General features: G+C 31.9%; 2 protein-coding genes across 2 annotated transcripts in view; both read left to right on the top strand.

Annotated features, from left to right (window-relative positions):
* LOC133201790 (mitochondrial import inner membrane translocase subunit Tim13-like) overlaps positions 1–18,624 on the top strand; it is a 164,597-nt gene that overhangs the window by 73,581 nt on the left and 72,392 nt on the right. The window lies entirely within an intron of this gene.
* LOC133201571 (cysteine and histidine-rich domain-containing protein 1-like) lies at positions 2,077–10,647 on the top strand. The gene is made up of 9 exons (XM_061337370.1): positions 2,077–2,193; positions 4,324–4,430; positions 5,609–5,689; positions 7,980–8,139; positions 8,422–8,483; positions 8,680–8,750; positions 9,011–9,113; positions 9,368–9,556; positions 9,795–10,647. Exons 1-9 carry the CDS (start codon positions 2,124–2,126, stop codon positions 9,930–9,932), a joined length of 981 nt encoding a protein of 326 aa, XP_061193354.1. The 5' UTR covers positions 2,077–2,123; the 3' UTR covers positions 9,933–10,647.

Below are 18,624 nucleotides of genomic sequence, written 5' to 3'. Positions count from 1 at the left end.
ATATAGATACTATATGCTTGTGCCCCCTCAATAAAAACTTTTTTTTTTGCTTGTCAAGGAATTTTTGGTAGTGCCCCCTCAACTGTCAAATGAAAATGTATGGCTGTGCCCCCCCCCCCCAAACTGAATTTGCTTCCCACGGGCCTGGTATTCTTATATGAACTACATAATGTACTTAATTGCTATCAATAATAGTAATTCTTTTGTCTTTATAAGCTTTTTTTTAAATACCTTGTTGTCGACTGACCGTACATTCAAAGAGAGGTAACAGTCGAAAACGAGACTTTTTAAAAAAAATTATTTAAAATAGGCTCATGGAGACGAAAGGGTTACATCATCGATAGTATGTAGTGCATGTTAGAATACACAAATATAGGAAAAAGGTGTGTCGACCCTAGATTTAAAAAAAGAAATAGAAGTTCTTGAAAACCCTTTGGTTGACAGCTAGACTTCTAGCTTAGTGCAAAAGATACCTCCAAAGAAGTAGACTCCTGCTGATTTTGAGGTCACAAAGTTAAGGGTCAGACTACTCAGAACATAGAAAAATATTAGCCGCTCAATATCTTGATAGATGGGTAGAGTCTATTACTTAACCAGTCAAGCAGTTCGGGAAAATTAATTCCGGTGACTCTATCATCTAAGCCCTTTGCTTGGCAGGCATTAAAAGTAGACTTTGAGAAAAAGATGATATGACACTTTAATGTCAGGGTCAGTTAGCAAGGGGCTCAAAATATTGAGCGGCAAATATTTTTCTATGACCAGAGTAGTCTGACCCTTGCCTTTGAGACCTCAACATCAGCAGGGGTCAGAAGACCAAGTATTGTCCGCTCAATATTTCGACGAGAAATACATCAAACACTAGCATCCAATGAAAAGTAGATTTCAGTTATTGATTTATAAGTCACTATTAATGTCAAAGGTCACACTAGACATAAGATGATAATGTCCGTTCAATATCTTGAGAATCCTTTGCATGACAGATACATACATGTAGGTATATACATATGTATATGTATACAAGTATATTCTTGGTATAGATAATATTTCGATTTATCAAGTGTCCTTTAGTTACATTAAAGTTTTAGAATTCATAGAATTTAAAACTAACTATAACAATCTATGTAACTCTTTTTCATATATCTGTTTATCAAATTAATCCAGAGAAAATGTCTTTAGTTTTGTATATAGCATATGTATGCGAAAGATGCTCTCAGGCACCTGACTTACGGATGGTGTACCCTTCCCCCAACCAGCATTTAGGTTTTTCATATTTAAAAAAAGAAAAGAAAAGATGTTTGACAAGAACAACATGTAAATTGTAAAAATAGCTATATTCAGATTTTAGCATGGTTGAATAGTATGGCTATTCAGATTTTAAGTTTGGAGAGAGTTTTTGGAACTTTTGTCAACATATTGTCATAAAATATGTTCTAGACAAACAAGACAAAGAAGATAACTTATCAAAAATTTTAATTCTATTCTAGCATTGACTTTAATCTGATAAACCCCCCTTTTTGAGATTACCTTTTAACCGGTATTTTTTTTATACAGTTGAAAGATCGAAACAAAAATGGGAAGTATGATATGAGAAGAACATATAATGTATTTTTGATAATTTTAAGTTATCGTGTCAATTTAGGGTGTAAGACCATCCAAGGGTCAAGTCTGTAAAGTCACAACGGAGATACTTATTTTCAGTATTATTTTAAATTAAGACGCATTATTACTTTAAATATTAAGACGATAGTGTATACGATCTTATTGATTAAAATTAATGAAATGTGATATCCGCTCGCATACTAAGTGTAGTCAAAATGCGAAAGGGTCGAACATCTATTTTTTTTAAACTATACAAAATTATTTTTAATTTTTAGCAATAATTTAATTACAATGAATTAAAATCAGATAAAATTAAGGTATCGTGTGGAGAAGAAGATGTCAACATTTTGGTTAAAATAGCGTCAACGTTTAAAATTTACTTTTATCCGGGTTTTCCCATGTTATTTACCGGTTCACTCTTTTATTGTCTCTATTGTATTTCCGATACCGGCATTAACGGCAAGAAGAAATTTCCAGAATTGAGGAGAAAAATAAGTGTAGTCGATTGTTTATAAGTTTCCAAAATGACCGAGCTTGTCCACTGTTACAACAAAGGATGTGGTCAAAAGTTTGATCTCTCTAGCAACGAAGAAGGTAGGCTAATAAACCCGTTATAAAGCGTTTTTTTTTCTGTGTATCATGCTTTGTCAATGGAGTCACAATGTTTTCAGAAGTGGTTTGTTTACTTGTCAATTGTGATTTTTTAAGATTTCTTTTTGCATTACCTAGACGCTTGTGATAGACACCTTAGTTTATCTGGAATTGATTCAGTAATTTAGCTAGTATTTGAAATGTCATGGAAACGTAATCTCAGCGAGATTCGTTACGTACAGACTAAAAATTTTCTAGAGGGGAGAGACGCCAGACCAAAATTTTTAGTCTCTAAATATCTCGCTGAGATTAATGGAAACGTAAAAACAAAGGAAAGTAGCCCAAAATGCAGGTGTTGACTGTGATTAGAGTGAAGAAGTGTGTCATCTGTTCACTTTCACATCTCACGCCACGTGTCTACTTTTAATACATTTCTTCTTCCATATGAGTCAAACTCTAAGTAGAGCGTTATACTCGGGTACAATAGTGAAGGGGTTTAGATTAATCTCAAAATAAATGATTGATCTGAAAATAACTCTTGAATTGGTGGATAGTAACTTTGTCTCAGAGCAGGCCCTAACAACAGTTAGAATGCCTCCCATCATCCTCACAACGTCAGGGGTCCTGAGTCAATGCATTACCGTTAGATCCCTGACTAACTTCTTTTAATTTTCTTTTGGTTTGTTTCTCTCATTGAGAACCACAAATCAATTCAAAACTTTCGTAAGTAGACAGATAAATGTAAACAAAAAGGAATCAATTGACACCTCAAATGCATGTTTTACAATTTGTTTATCACTGAAAGACTTAATATGATTGGTTGAGAGATCTATATAAAAAGCAATCAAGACTTGTAATTTTCCCAAAAGACATCACTGCAGTCGGTCCATAAAATATCAAATGATATTAGTCGGAGGTCCAACGGCAACATGTTGACTCAGGACCCCTGGCATGAGGATGATCACCTGTATACCCAGAATTGCTCTGACAAAGGTTTAGATTGAAAATATTTGCATTGAAAAAAATCACTAAATCTTTTGAGGTTCCACTCCCCCCAAAAAATCCAAAAAATAATATATCAAATAATATATGAAATAATAATCATTGGTTAAATCCAAAAATCCAAAAAATAAAAACATTCAACACAATCTCAACATTGTCTACTTGTTTCAAATTGATCCACCATGTTGACATGCACTTTAGATTCTCTGAATAGTTAATAGTATACACATAGATCAGAATTGGTATGAAACATTAAACAGGGCCCATAGGCATTGATTGGGAAGAGCTTGAGCCATGTGCTGTAGTTGCATTGAGGTAAAAATGGCACATTTCATCAACTATTCATAGTGCCAAGATGCACATTCAACTTTCTGTAGTAGGCAAGTCCTGCAATGTTCATTAAAACTACATTATGCATTCATTTTCATTTCATGCAGCAGCATGGAATCTCATTGGTTAAAAACCCTCTAATAAAAATAGACTACAAAAAAACTGCTTCTTGTCACATAAAGGACTTTAGGACAAAAAAGGTACCATACTGTGCACTGATTTATAATTCTCAATCAAAATTTTTATCTTATTCATCCAAAAATATGGGTGTTTCATATTGTATGAGCATTTCCCTAGATATACTGTACTGCATACATGTGAAGTATCTGTATGTTACATGTATATGTGTCAAGTTACCTATACCCTATTTGTAATTTTATTTTATCAACCAAAAAAATGGCCTATTAGAGAATATAGGGATGGCCCAATGGCCCAACCATTTTGAAAATGGTGCATTAACAATTTCAACAGTGGCGTCTTAGTCCCATTGACCTTCATGGCCTTCCCAATCATAGGACATTGTCATTTGAACAAAAAACATTCTTTCTATTAACTTGGGAAAACATATACATTGCAGTTACATAGCAATGCTTTTCTGGAAATATCATTCAGATTCTCAGAGATTGAGATTACACAAAGGTGGTGTACATCCAAACGTCTTGTACATTTTCGCCTTACATCTGACAAAGAGTGCAATGCCTTACCTTTGTCAAAACATTTATTATAAATCTAATACCAGGTGCATGAAAAAAAATGGTTTTCATTTATATTTCTGTAATGTGCCATCTCTTTATATTACAGACAGTTGTACTTATCACCCAGGTCAACCTGTGTTCCATGATGCATTGAAGGGCTGGTCCTGTTGTAAAAAACGCAGTACAGATTTCACAGAATTCCTCAACACACCGGTATTGTCCTAACCAATCTCTTGTGCTGTAGGGCTGTTCAGTGCAGTTAATTAATAATATAAACATGATCCATTGTGATAATATAAACATGATACATTGTGAAAAGTGCAATCAGTATTATATATATTTTACATCAAAATCATGCAAAATAATAAATTTCACAAATTCATTATCTTACACGGAATTAAAATCCATACTGCTCTAACTGGAAGATAGATAACTGCAAAATGATTTAAATACAAGAGAATATTCCTGCAAATATAACTAAGACTATAAATTGTTCACAATTTTTTAGCTCTACTGGTCAAAGACCAGAAGAGCTTATGCAAGGTGTCCGTCATCCCTCTGTCTGTTTGTCTGTAAACAATTTTTCAAAACGCTACTCCTACAGTTTTGGTGCAATTTCAATAAGACTTGGTTCGCAAGTAGAATATAAAATATAAAAAAATGAAGAATTAATTGTTTCCAGTGAGCATCTACAGCTCTGATTTCTCGAATACCATGGATATGTCAAAGTGATCTGGAAGTCTCAAGCACTTTAAATAATTTACCCTCAATATCTCAAAACCTTGAATATCTCTAAAAAAAAAATTCTCGGTCCCATCAAGTTTGAGATAATGAGGTTTGACTGTATTTTACTCCATCAAAATAAAGTGTCACTCTGTAAATAAGTTATCAGAGTGCTACTCTTCCTTCCGTTCTGATTTGAATTCAATTAAAATTGAGATTCAAATTAAGAAAATATCAGGCTATACAAATCTGTAAAAGTAAATCTTAGAAATATGAACTGGTATATATACACACTCTAATGAAATCTAGTCATGTTCATCTTTATTTTTCTTGGTCGCATAACTACCACTTGCGAATTGGAAAATCTAGGTCATAATACAATTGTCTGCTGTTTGGTATTAAATGGATTGTTAATGAATTAGACTGCCCTTTACAGTAAAACATACTTAGTTTAACAAAAAGTGTCAGGAAACCATTTTGATAATTTGATTTTTATCTGCTAAGACCATGATATGTTTGAAAACTACAGGGCATGAAATCAAGTAGTTGTAAGTGTAAAGTCATTTAAGCCTTTTTACTATAACTGTGTTTTACTGTTACCATTCAGGCTTTGTTGATATTTTTGGTAATGTTTTAGAACTATATTTATTATCTTTTTAATTTTGCAGGGTTGCTCAAAAGGAAAACACAGTAATGTTAAACCTCCAGAACCAGTAAAAGAAGAGAAAACAAACTCCAACAAAGATGAGGTTGGTATTACATGTACTTCTATGCATACATTTTTTTAGCCCTGTGTTTAAAAAATGTTATGCACATACAGTTGAACTTCGTTATATCTCAAACACTGATATCTCAAATACCATGGATATGGCTCTAAATTCGCTCTTGAGTACATCTGGGAGGACAAATAAAGAATTCTGTAGACACGTTTTTTTCTTAGATTTCTTTATGTGTATTTGAAGTTTTGACTCTAAATAGGACAAAAAAATGTTTGAATAGATAATCAAGTCAAAAATAAATATTTTATTAATGTTTGAAATATGTGTCACGTAACACATGACAGACATATAACGTAACATGACAGACGTATGATAAAACGTGACATGATTAAATTACATTTCTGATGCTTAGCAATACAAATAAACTGTAAAAAATAAAATTAAACAATTCCTTAAACAATGCAAAAAAATTTTTCACTCTTACATAGAAGAAAAAAGATTTTTAAGCTACTTTTGATGTACAAACTGATGATCGTAACACTGACAGACTTCTTTACTTAGCAAGCCAAATATACCATAAACTTTCATTATTTTATCAAAAAGATAATGTTGCCCTAAGAAATGGATATTATTCAAATTTTGATTCCTTATAGATTTTAAATTTGAATTTTTAAAAAATAAATCTCTGCTATATGCTTTGCAACATACAAAATTTCCACTATGTCTGTCATGTTACGATATTTCTTGAGCAATACCTGTTTGAAACGAGCCATTAAAATTTATCATTCCAAGCTTATCTTTTATTCTTGGAAATTATAATACACAAGACATTATTATTTATGAAAATACTAATGAAATTTAAAAAAATAAATTATTTCATATAGATCAAACCTATATCGTAACATGTACGGATGCACGTAACCCTGACAGACTCGTTTTAAAAACTGCAAGAAAACAACTACAAAATTGTATTGTTTAAGTTAAGAAGACAAATTTTGCCTTATGATACACTAATATACTTAAATAAAAATACTTTTTGGTTTAATTCACTGAACATGTAAATCTGAATGCACCCGTTTGATTCACGTAACATGAACAGACATTCGTTTTGTCCGTCACCGTTACGATAGTATTCAGGCAATGTCTGTCAATCGGTACGTTATGTAAGAAATGTCAAATTTTAAGTGTTTATGTAGTGAAGAAGAGCGTGCAAGTTCATATTTTTTTTTTTAAAAATCCAAAATACACCTACTAGCTGACAATATTTGATGATATGTGTTTAAAATCTAGGATAAAGACAACTTACATTTTCATGAACGTAACATATTTTGTGTAACGTAACACTTGACAGACAAACGTTCGTGGCTTCTCGGGCGCTCTCTGTAGCTCTTCTTATCGTATTGTAAACATATTTGCATAGAACACTGGAGAAAATTGAAATATTCATAACCTTTAAGTCAAATGTATAAGAAGAAGCATCTCCGAGCTCCATTCTTAAAATAGAACGTAACGCCCACTTGCCATGACAGACACAGGAAGCATCCCACAGATTTGTTAATTTCTAAGCACACGTGCTTTTCTGTTGAATCTGCGATCACTTAATTGATAAACAGGTAAATTTTCTATCAGTAGACAAGAAAGATTAAATAGTTTGCATAAACAATGGCCCATTTTATAACAATGTACCCGGTGTATTGAGTCTGACAGACGTTACGTTCAAAATATGAGAAGAAATAAATTCCAATTTTTCTTTTATTTTAGACATAACGTGCATTAAAATACTTTTGTATGTTAATTTTATCCTTCCTAAACAGTAGTAAATGAAGATATTCTGTGTACAAGGTATTGTCGCCGTATATTTAACTTTTATTTTGACATGGTTGAAAATGTCCCCCTACACATGCGTAATTCTAGTGGAATTATCAAATTCATTTCAAGAAAAAAAAGTAATTTGATGAAAAAATCTGCTTATTTTATCTTTTTTATATATTTGCTATATACTTTTCAATATAAAACATTTCTTATTTCAATTTTTTAAATAATTTATTTTATATTCCTCTTGTAAAAATCATAGGTCAAGATGTACTCAAGAGCGAATTTAGAGCCAGATGTTGAAGTAAATTGAAAGTCCCAACCACTTATTCTTTATCAATAAGTATTTTACACTTAGTTTCTAAAATACTTGGAAGTCTAGATCTCGAAGTTTGACTGTATAATTTTCCTGTATGTAACAAGCTAAAAGTAAATATTTTGGTATGCAGTTTTCAAAATTCACCATTTGTATGTAAAACCTTTGTTTATTTGTGATTGATTATTTAAGGTCATCGAAGTAAAGATGCCAGAGCCCAAGAAACCTAGAGACCCCTCAGAAAGACCCTCCTCAGATGAACCTTTGGTCCCCCTCAGTGTAAACGTCACATCCTCACTAAAACAGGCCCTGGATAAACACTTGGAAAATGCCAATCAACAAACAACTGAAGGTATTATCTGTTATTTTCAGGTGTAAAAGGCTCTAACGAATATTTTAAGAATTTGTTGATGAGGTCCCTTTTTTGAACTGTTTCATATTTGCATGTGCTTAATCTTAAAATACACAGACATAAAATTCCACTCATCTTTTTTTTGTTTTGTGAAATTTATGAATTTATATAAAGGGGAAAAAATTTTATGTTAATAATGCGACTATTGTAATTATGATCTTGTCAAGAATTATTATATACAATATGCAGTACAAAGTTGTTTTAAATACATAATATTTTCAGATAAAGCTGACCCCACAGAAGTGAAAGTAGGCACATCATGTAAAAACAATGGATGTAAAGCAGTAAGTAGAAAAAAGATAGTATTTAAATAGATCTTTTTATATACCCAGGTACATGTACCTAAAAATTATATACAAGTGTACTTTTGTGTGTACAGAAATCTGCTTAACATGTTTACAAAAAACTTTCAAAGAAGAATTTTTATAATCATTAAAAAAAAATGTTCAAGACAGAAAATACTCTGCTTTAAATTTGCAGTGTTATGAAGGGGAAGAAAGTAACACAGAAAAATGTCTATATCATCCAGGATTTCCCGTGTTTCACGAGGGGTAGGTAACTCTGAAAGTCTTATCTGAAGTGTATATTGAATATTTAAACATCTATCTAAGGTAGAAAAATTGGTGTTTTTCATATTAATTTTAAGGGTGTATTATAGCATAATTCATTAATATCTGTATTTCTTAGATTATCCTTTTTGTCTGTCTGTCAGTTAACTGTTACCTTATTGTTATATTGTAGTTTTCTAGATAATTCATACTTAAAGCTAAGGTTAAATGTACCACTGAATTAAATCCATTTTGATTTCCAGCATGAAATTTTGGTCTTGCTGTAACAGAAAGACATCAGAATTTGATCAATTTTTAGCCCAGGAAGGCTGTGAAACAGGGAAACACTTATGGATCAAACCAGAGGCAAGAAAAAGCTTGCCAAATAATTTTCAATATAATTACCTCCCTTCGATTAAAAAAAAGATACAATGAATATGAAAATAAAGTAGATTTATTAATTTGAAGCTGTAACAACATCAAATTCCTCTATGTTAGTTACTAATTTATGTATTAAAGAAATGAATAATGATTTGGATGAGGAAAGATCATGCATAAGAAGCCACATATTCATGTTTTTAAATCGTTTCCATAAAATTGATTGTTTATCTGTTTTGTAGGTGGAGGGAGAGAAGAAGTCCTGTCGATTTGATTGGCATCAGACTCCATCAACTGTATCTCTGTCTGTTTTTGCCAAAGTTGCTGTTCCTGAAAAATGTTCAATAACTGTCAACAGGGTGCGCTGTGTCATCAAAATCGTTTTTGAGGGAGGAAAGAGTCTCTTTGAAAAAGATATAATACTGAGAGAAGTATGTTTTAATATTTAGATAACAGAGCTTATCTCGGTAGAAACTGTTATTTTTATAGGTTAAAATTTTTACGATTTTGGTCATTCTAATTTTGGAACTGTTAAATTTTGAATTTCCATTTAATTACTGGTAGATATGTTTAAAATTTGTATTAGTGTCTGTTTTCCATTTGAAAAAATCCTAATGTTTAAGAAATAAAGCTGAATGTATTGCATAAAGAATTTCTATTCTTTTCTAGGAAATAATTCCAGAGAAAAGTGCAGTGAAAATGATGGGGACAAAAGTAGAAATCAATTTAAAGAAGGCGGAAGCATTCAGTTGGCCAACTCTGGAATTCCCTGTCAATACTCCTGAAAACAAAGCATCTGAAAGTTGAGATAAGACTACTTAAACAGTCAGGAGACAGGCAATAAACAGCAGATATTGTGATAAAGGAGCATCTATATCCTAAAATTCAAAATAGTACTTCAATGATGCAAGGGTTATTTATTTCTTATGTGAAGTGATGGAGTCAATTCACTTTTTTATGCTACAATTGTTCACACTCTGAATTAAGGGGTCTTCTTCTTATTTAACTAATACCATGTACCATTGCATTTATCCCCTACAGAAGTGTAAATGGATTCCAAGGTCTAAATGATTCGGTGAAATTTAAAATTCCTAAAACTGATAATATGTAGAAGATCAGCCTTCTTTACTTCATATATGAGATACATTCTACATTCTTTTTTTGACATTACAATGTTGCATGAGAAAAGTATCTGTGGCCTAAATATCGTATATTTGGTAATATTGCATAAGTAAGTTTTCTGGATCAAAAGAAAAAAATCCCCCCCCCCCAAAAAAAAATAAAGCACCAATATTTCCATAAAGTTGATACAGTTATTGAACAGATTATTAAAGAAAAAATCCATCAAAATATTATTTTAAAAAAGCCAATATTTAAACTACTTTGGCGATATGAAATTTGCCAAATATTCTCAACACCAAGATTACTATATGGTATATTGTTATACAAGTATGGTTTGATACATTATGCATACGTGTATGTGTCATTTATTCATCTAGTGAATAAAAGAAAGGAGAGCGTTTGTCTTGTCTTCTTTTATTTTGAATTATTTTCAATGTGTACTTTCAACAAAAACATTTTCTACCCTATTTTAAATGCCATTGAGACAACATATTTCACAAAAACATCTTATACCCCTTTTGAAATGCCAGAGAAACATTTTACGAGTACCCCATTTAATACACTACTGAATCATCTGATAAAATCTTTTTGTACCCCATTTGAAATTCCATGTACTTTATCTTCATGCAGTTTCTAAAACTGCTGCAGCTGAAAAATGTTTAATAACAAAGTAGAATGTACTGTTTATCAAAATCATACTTGAGGGGGGGGGGGCTTTAAAAAGGCTATATAGTATAGTAAAGTACATATATTTTGAGAGAATTATTAATTTATACTTTTGTCTTCCCCAAAATATTTATTATATTGAAAAAGGTGAAGGTAACGAACAGCGATCAATCTCTTAAAACCCACAAACAATACAATTCTGTAAATAGGGCATAAACTCGGACCCCCAAATATTCCAGAGGTAGGACCAGGTGCCCCGAGGAGTAAGCATCCCCTGTTGACGGGATACACCTGCCATGAGCCATATATAATCAGGCCCGTAGCAACGGTTTCAAAAGGAGGGGGGCAACTTCCAAAAAAAAACTGACAAGCAAAAAAAAATAACAAAGAAAGATAAAAATGAAAAGGTAATTTACTGTCCGAATCCTGAAATTTGCGAGAGCTCGACCCTTAAAACATCAAAAAGTTGGGGGGGGGGGGGGGGGGGAATCCGCATCTAAAGGAAAAATTACTATAGGAAAAAAGTATACTCAGAAAAAGTGGGGAATCGCGCCCACCTGCCCCCCCCCCCCCCCCCCGCGTTCTACGGGCCTGGAAATGATAATAACAAGGGCACTGCAAAGCGGAGCATCCCCTTGAAAAGAGAATATCTATAAATCAAGGCAGCATTCGACATTGATCCCGATGCTGATAACGTCTCTTCGGTTTCGCACAGGGGACAAACTAACTCACCCCCCCTCTCTCTCTCACACCCCCCCCCCATACAAGCGCATTACTTTATCCCCTCCAGCGGATAATAAATATATATAATAATAGAAAAATTTGTGTTAAATATTTATAACACTTTAATATATATATATATATATATATATATATATATATATATATATATATATATATATATATATATATATATATATATATATATATATATGAGCTTGAATACTGTTCCTTATCTCAATTTTTCATTACACCAAACGCGCTTATTCATGTAATGAATTCATGCTTACAGTAGAGTTATTTTTATTCATGGAGTTTTGAAATGTATTTTAAACTTAACAAATTTAACTAGTTTGTCCCTGGCAATTCACTATAACTGCCTGCTGAAGCTTTGTATATTGGTTTTCTAATAGAACCAATAAATGGAATTTTAATAGGTTAATCGGAGCAAAGTTGGTCTACAATAGATTAGTCATTATGGTGTGACATTTTGATCAAAGGTATAACACAATAAACAACAATTTCAAACATTTTGATAGTGGAGCCAAATAAAGTCCATATTAAGATTCTTCGACAACAGAAAGCAGGCTGAGTTCTGTGATTATGAATAATGCAAAACAAAGGCTTTTTAGCTCACCTGAATCGAAGGCTCAACTGAGCTTTTCCGATCAAAATTTTCCGTTGTCTTTCGTCGTTGTTGTCAATGTTATCGTCGTCGTAAACTTTTTACAATTTCATCTTCAATCTCCAGAACCACTGGGCCAATTTCAAGCATGCTTTACACAGAGTATCCTTGGGGGCCACGCCCTCTTCCAAGGGGATATAATTAAGAAATAGTAAAAATTGGGTGGGGTCATTTAAAAATCTTCTTTTCAAGAACCACTGGGCCAGAAAAGCTGAAACGTACATGAAAGCCTCCTAACATCCCATCCTATTTTCCTTAACTTCATAAAAATTCTTACAAACAAAGATGCTTAAGAAGTTCGTGTAAATATTATACCAAGCCTCTTTCTTTTACTTCTCATCAAAATATTAACAACAGTGAATGAGAAACTCCAGGAGTATTGTTCAGCAGCATATTTATTCGAGAAATGGTGTAAATCAAATTTGGATAGAAAATATGAAATCGCAAACTTTTACCCTTATCAATAGCTTGAAAACTTACGACATTTTAACACTTTATAAAACCATTCCCTCGGTAAATACATGTAACAGTCCAGGCTTTTTTTTAAACATGCATATATAAACAGCATTGAGATCCACAAAGCATTATGTACTGAAATGTTTTTACTGTTTTGAGTTCATTTTAATCATCATCAGATTTTCAAACACAGCATCACTCAAACGACATCTCAAACGACATGAAAAGAATTCATGTTTGGTTCTGAATAAGCATGAATAAGGTTTTTACTGTAGTGAACATTTACTCAGTGTTTTTGTTCTTGGGTATTAGAGGGCTTCACACCTGGACAAAATTAGACCTCTACCTATTGCCCTGGGCAGTGTGACATGCTATATAAACAAATTAAACATTCGGAGACATTTAATTGTTGCACAAACACAAGCCCATGCCACACAGGTATACTGAACTGTGTATCTTGAAAAGACACCTTTTTAAACTTATAACTTAAAAAAAGTAATTGAAATGTAATTGAAAAGTAATTGAAAATACATGACATTTTTGGAAATGTATTTAAATACATTCAATTACTTGTAATTGAAGACTGGCTCAAATACAAATTACTTCCAATTACTTTAGAAAATGTAATTAATTACGCTCAATTACAAATACTAATTACAATTACCCCATCCCTGCTTGTGTTTCTGATTACCCGGGAACAATATTGATCTAGTTTTTGTAGATCAAGTCTTCCAACAATCAGTTTGAATTCCCATTGCCGATAATTGAGTCCCATTACTAGAAAACTTATTTTTGTACTGATATAAAGTAAAATTTATTGAATAACTTCTACAAGAAAAGAAGGAGTCACTTGTTGTGGCCTTCCATTCGGCATTTAGATATATCGAGGACATCTTATCAATTAACAGTTTTCATTTTCATTCCTATGTTGATTCTATATAACCATCATCTTCGCGAAGATGTATAACCATTTGAACTCGAAATAAAAGACACCACAGAGTCTGACACACATTTTTTTATATTTGGATATTTTGCTAAAAAGACAATGGCAAACAATCAAAAAAATATGATAAAATCAGTGCAGAAAGCTTAATTTTAAATAAGACCTCTCAGAATGATATGGTATAACACAACACAGAAGCCAGTGTTAAAATATTAGTCTAACAATTTACATACATTCGACTTCACGGTAGAATGTATTTGCTAAAAGGATCATTTTATCGACCATAGTATTTACAAAATATTGACTATAAACGAGACTGTTAATGTGGTATCATCACCTTTTTTGTCAATAGCTTGCTTCGTCGTGGAAATTATTTGTTAACAGAACATGCTCTTGCGTATCGAACCAAATGGGAGGCATAAACCCCATGGTGAGAATGGGGAAGTTGACGATAGAAAAGTTGAAGTTATCACGTTTATCATGAAATTGAGTTGTTAGTTTGCCATCAATATCAATTTAAGTCATCTGAGTCGTTCAGGTGACCCATTGCTACCTGTTTTTGTCCGTTGATGTGTATCCTCGTCGGTCGTAAAATTTTGAACATTTTCAGCGTCTTCTCATGAACTATATTTAACCAGTTTCAACCAAATTTACCATTGAGTATCTATGGACAAAGGGGGATATAACTTATGCATTTCATGATCCCTGCCCTCCTTGGGCTATATGATGGGGCTAAAACCATCAAAATTAATTCAGTTTTCAAAATTCTTCTTTTTACTGCTGGAAATCAAGCAATCAAGCTGTTGGCATGGTTATAACAAGTAATGACTCTTTTACAGAAAATGTGTTATCCATGGCCCTGTGGTCAGGGGTTCAGGAGTTTGGATGGGGCTCTATTGATCATATAGTGAAGATGCATAAATACTTTAACAGTTTCTTATCTACCTTTATACATAAAGCACACAAACTTAGTGCATGGTTATGATAAGCAAGGATCTCTCTTCCTACATTGTGGATTTATGGCCCCTTGGTCAGGATGTCTAGTGTTAGGGTGGGGGTCTATTGATTATATAGTAAAATGCACTATTTCTTTGATAATCTTATTCTCTGCTCATGAGTATGTGATCAGGTTGAACAGGGCGCTTCTTCTTAATTGTGGAACTCATGGTCCCTGGTTCGAGGGTTCTTGTGTCAAACATCCAAATATGAAACAGATTTTCCAGGCTCTGTATTGTCTTTTATTTTGAGTCCAATGAGATAAATTAATTTAAAGTAGAAATGAAAATGAATATCGTGAATTGATAAAACATCGTGTATCTAAAAGTCGATGTGAAAGCAACAGTTAGAGACTTCTTCTTTTCATATACTAGTTGTTTTTTTTTTTTTAAAAAAAAAAGGAAATATGGAGATAACGAAGAGTAATAAAGTTCAGAAGTCAATTTAACACCACATATCGGGTGCAGAGCAAACATGGACCTCTAAAACATCAGAGGTTGGAGCAGGCGCCACGGAGGAACAAGCATCCCCTGTCGACCGGTGTTCCGCCGTGTTCTCATTGTCATGGTCGGGCAAACAGAAAAATCTGTAGAAATTCGGTGTTAAAATAATAGTCTAACAGATAGTATGAAAAACTTAAGTCAACATTCGACTTAATGATAGATTGCATTTGCTGACAAGGTCATTGCATCGATTATAGAGCTTGCAAAATGACGACTTTAAACGAGACTGCTGATTTCCTTGTTTCATCAACTTGTTTATCAATGGCTTGCCTCCTTTTATAAATTGTTCGTACGTACAGCATGCCATTGAGTTTCAATCATATCAACGGGGAAATATTAACTCCATATGCAGGTGATAAGGGTATATATCTAAGGATAAGTAAGGGAAGTTGACGATAGAAAAGTTAGTCATCGCGTGTATCATAAAGTTCTGTTGTCAGATTACCATAAACGTCTTTTTCTAGTAAAATATATAAATATGAAACAGATGTGCCAAACTGTGTTTTTTCAAGTTCACTGGTAAGAACGGAAGTAAGTATTGTTAATTGATAATAGGTTATCAATATATCTAAACGTCGAGTTTAAAGCCACAGCCTGTGTTTTCTTCTTCTCATGTATGAGGTTTTTTAAAGTAATTCTGCTTCATATGAATGAAAAAATAGGTCAGCTAAAAACGGGACAGAATTGATATTAATGGGAATTCCGACGGATTGTCGGAAGACCTGATCTCCAAAAACTACAAAGATATTGTCAATCAGAATCTCAATCATATTTTTAATATCTACTTTAGAGTATTTGTGTGTACTTGTATGTTTTTTAACTAAATATTTTTTGCAAATGACCAATGACAAAGTAAGTAAATTTACGTTTTCTACTTTTATTCAAATAAATTCTGCTTAATAAGAATACAAAAAAAAAAAAAAAAAAAAAAAAAAAAAAAAAAAAAAACGAGTGTTCATGACGGGAAACACTTAGTATGCAAATTGGAAATACCAACAGATCATTGGAAAAAATTGTCTTCAAAGATAGCAAATTTAAAGATAATGTTAATGAGATTCTTATTCATCTTCGAGATATCAAACTCGGGACTCTTGTTTGTAGAATCAGAATGTATTTATTTAACAAATAGTTTGCAGATGATCAATGGCAAGGTGGGTCAAATTACATGCTCCATTTTATTGTAGAAATAGCTTTCTATGATGTCAAAAATCTTTGTCTTTTCTTTATCCTAATGAATGGTTGTGTGGATATGTTGAAAAGTACATTTCAATGATATTGATTTTAGTACAATTTTGTGATTTGAATTTTTCTTAAAGTTCCTTTGAATTTTTACGTTTAATATGTTAGTTTCTAAAGATTTTTATGACGTTTAGAAATTCAGTATAGGTATAATAATTTGAATTCAATTTGGTGTTTGAAATATCAGAAATATTGAAAGTGATATGGTTTTGAAGTTCATCCTTGGGAAAGGGAGTATGCGTACTTGCAAGATTTGTAGAAGGCTTATTTTGTTTAAAGAGTCGGATATGTTCTTTTGTTCAGAAACGATTCGGCAAAGCATTTGAACGTGAGTCTGGTTAGTTGATATCTCAGAGGGTGTTTCCTCATGGTTTTGGCTTCCCTTAATTAAATCTAATAATCTGTTATGAGCCAAATCTTTTCATTTTGTTTATAAATCATTAAAAAATAATATTTTTTCTGTGATAAAATATCACTGGCTTAATTACAATATGAGACTTACACATTTATTTCCCAACTTCCTTGCCTTGAGTGATATACGTCATGCAGAGAACGGATGAAAAAAATGTACAGGAAAACCACTTCTATTTGAAGTGATGTAGTTTTGTTAAGGTCATGTTTAGATTTTCAAACATAAACTTTTGCACTATATATGGCTGAAACTTATATTTACATGTCATAGTCATGGTAATTCCACACAGACATAGGTACAAATAAAACATATCATTTTTAAAAAAGAAAAGGACTTAATATTCTTACCAATCCGGAACCAAAAAGGAAAATGGATTTTCTTTTTAAAAAAAACTCTTTACTTTACGAGGAATGTCAATCTCATATTTATAGGTAGGAGATTGATAGACCTATAGATTTTAAAAATGAGTGCTATATTAGAAAATAAAAAAAGTGAATTAATTTACCATATTATTACGTATTTAAACAGAGTTACTTTGAGAGTCGACAATTTGCCCCACTGTAAGTTATTATTATTATTTTTCTTTCTTTTTTGCTTTATACATACTTATTATTACAAATTTCTATCATATGTAGACTGAAAAATAAGTATGGTATGGTATGACACTTCTCTAAATGATAAACAGCAAAAATTATAAATAGATAAATAAAAAGAAACAAAAGATACAAAAGAAGTCATTTTTAACCTAAGACTGTTGGATATTTTCAATGAGGATATTCACACTTTCAAAATTCTAAATTCTGTTTATAAACGAGTCATATTTAATGCCTCGAAGTCCACATAAACATATTTATTTTATTCTCTTACACGCACCAAAGACCCGTGGTATGTTTTAAACAGTAGCTAAACCAGGAAGATCACTAAAGTTTTTACGCTGTGGATTTTTTTTGGCATACCTCTATCATTACGATAACGAATTTTAGAATAGATAAATTACTTCTCTAATCATATATACTTAGTACCTCATATATACGTACTATTACATGAATTGTTATGAACAGCAATTATATTTTTTTCATTCAAGCTTAACTTTATGAACTGTCTGTCGATTAAAAGTTCCAAAGGCGTTACAATCGTTTCGTTTTTCTGTACCATAACAATTTTCATGTAAGTCATGGATGAAAATAGTAAGCTAGAAAGCGGAGGGTGTGGTCTATAGGAGAGTGAATACTCAGCAAAACTGATTGCACCCTCTGGGTCCCGATTTGGAAAAAAAAAAAAAAAAAAAAAAAAAAAAAAAAAAAAAAAACTTGAGCTCTTTGTAATATTTTTTTAAATTTATTTACTTTGTTAAAAATCATTTGCATGAAATATCTTAAAAACTATCGTAAAAAAACAATTTTTAATTAAATATAAAGAAAAAAGTTATTTGTGAAATAAAATTTTGTCTTATAATCCCAAGTTTATTGGTAGATTTTGCTACGATCTACATTTAAATTGGTCGATGTTTGCAGTGAGAATTTCTTTGAACATTAGTTTTTTTTAAATCACTATATGTGTTGTGATGAAACATAATAGATCTCAGCTAATCATTCCATTAAGATGTGCAATAATTTCAGTTTTCCTTTCAAAAAATGGAAGGAGTATTTAAAATGCACAACAACATACATTTTGCTTATTTTATTTTAAAGGATTAAAAAACAATATAATATAAAATTAATAATTATGATGATGATGGTGATGATAATGATAATAAT

The sequence above is a fragment of the Saccostrea echinata genome, unplaced genomic scaffold, assembly GCF_033153115.1.
Source record: "Saccostrea echinata isolate AGI-Se365-2 ecotype Australia unplaced genomic scaffold, CSIRO_AGI_Sech_v1 ptg000045l, whole genome shotgun sequence".
In the NCBI taxonomy this organism is placed as follows: domain Eukaryota; kingdom Metazoa; phylum Mollusca; class Bivalvia; order Ostreida; family Ostreidae; genus Saccostrea; species Saccostrea echinata.
The sequence above is the reverse complement of the archived record's forward strand: the minus strand, read 5'-3'. Positions and strand labels throughout refer to the sequence as shown.

Bases quoted from the DNA above. Each gene is read 5' to 3' on its own strand.
- LOC133201571 (XM_061337370.1), top strand. From the start codon at position 2,124: ATGACCGAGCTTGTCCACTGTTACAACAAAGGATGTGGTCAAAAGTTT. The intron at 9,114-9,367 runs GCAAGAAAAAGC...TCTGTTTTGTAG, and splicing joins ACTTATGGATCAAACCAGAG to GTGGAGGGAGAGAAGAAGTC. The intron at 9,557-9,794 runs GTATGTTTTAAT...ATTCTTTTCTAG, and splicing joins AAGATATAATACTGAGAGAA to GAAATAATTCCAGAGAAAAG.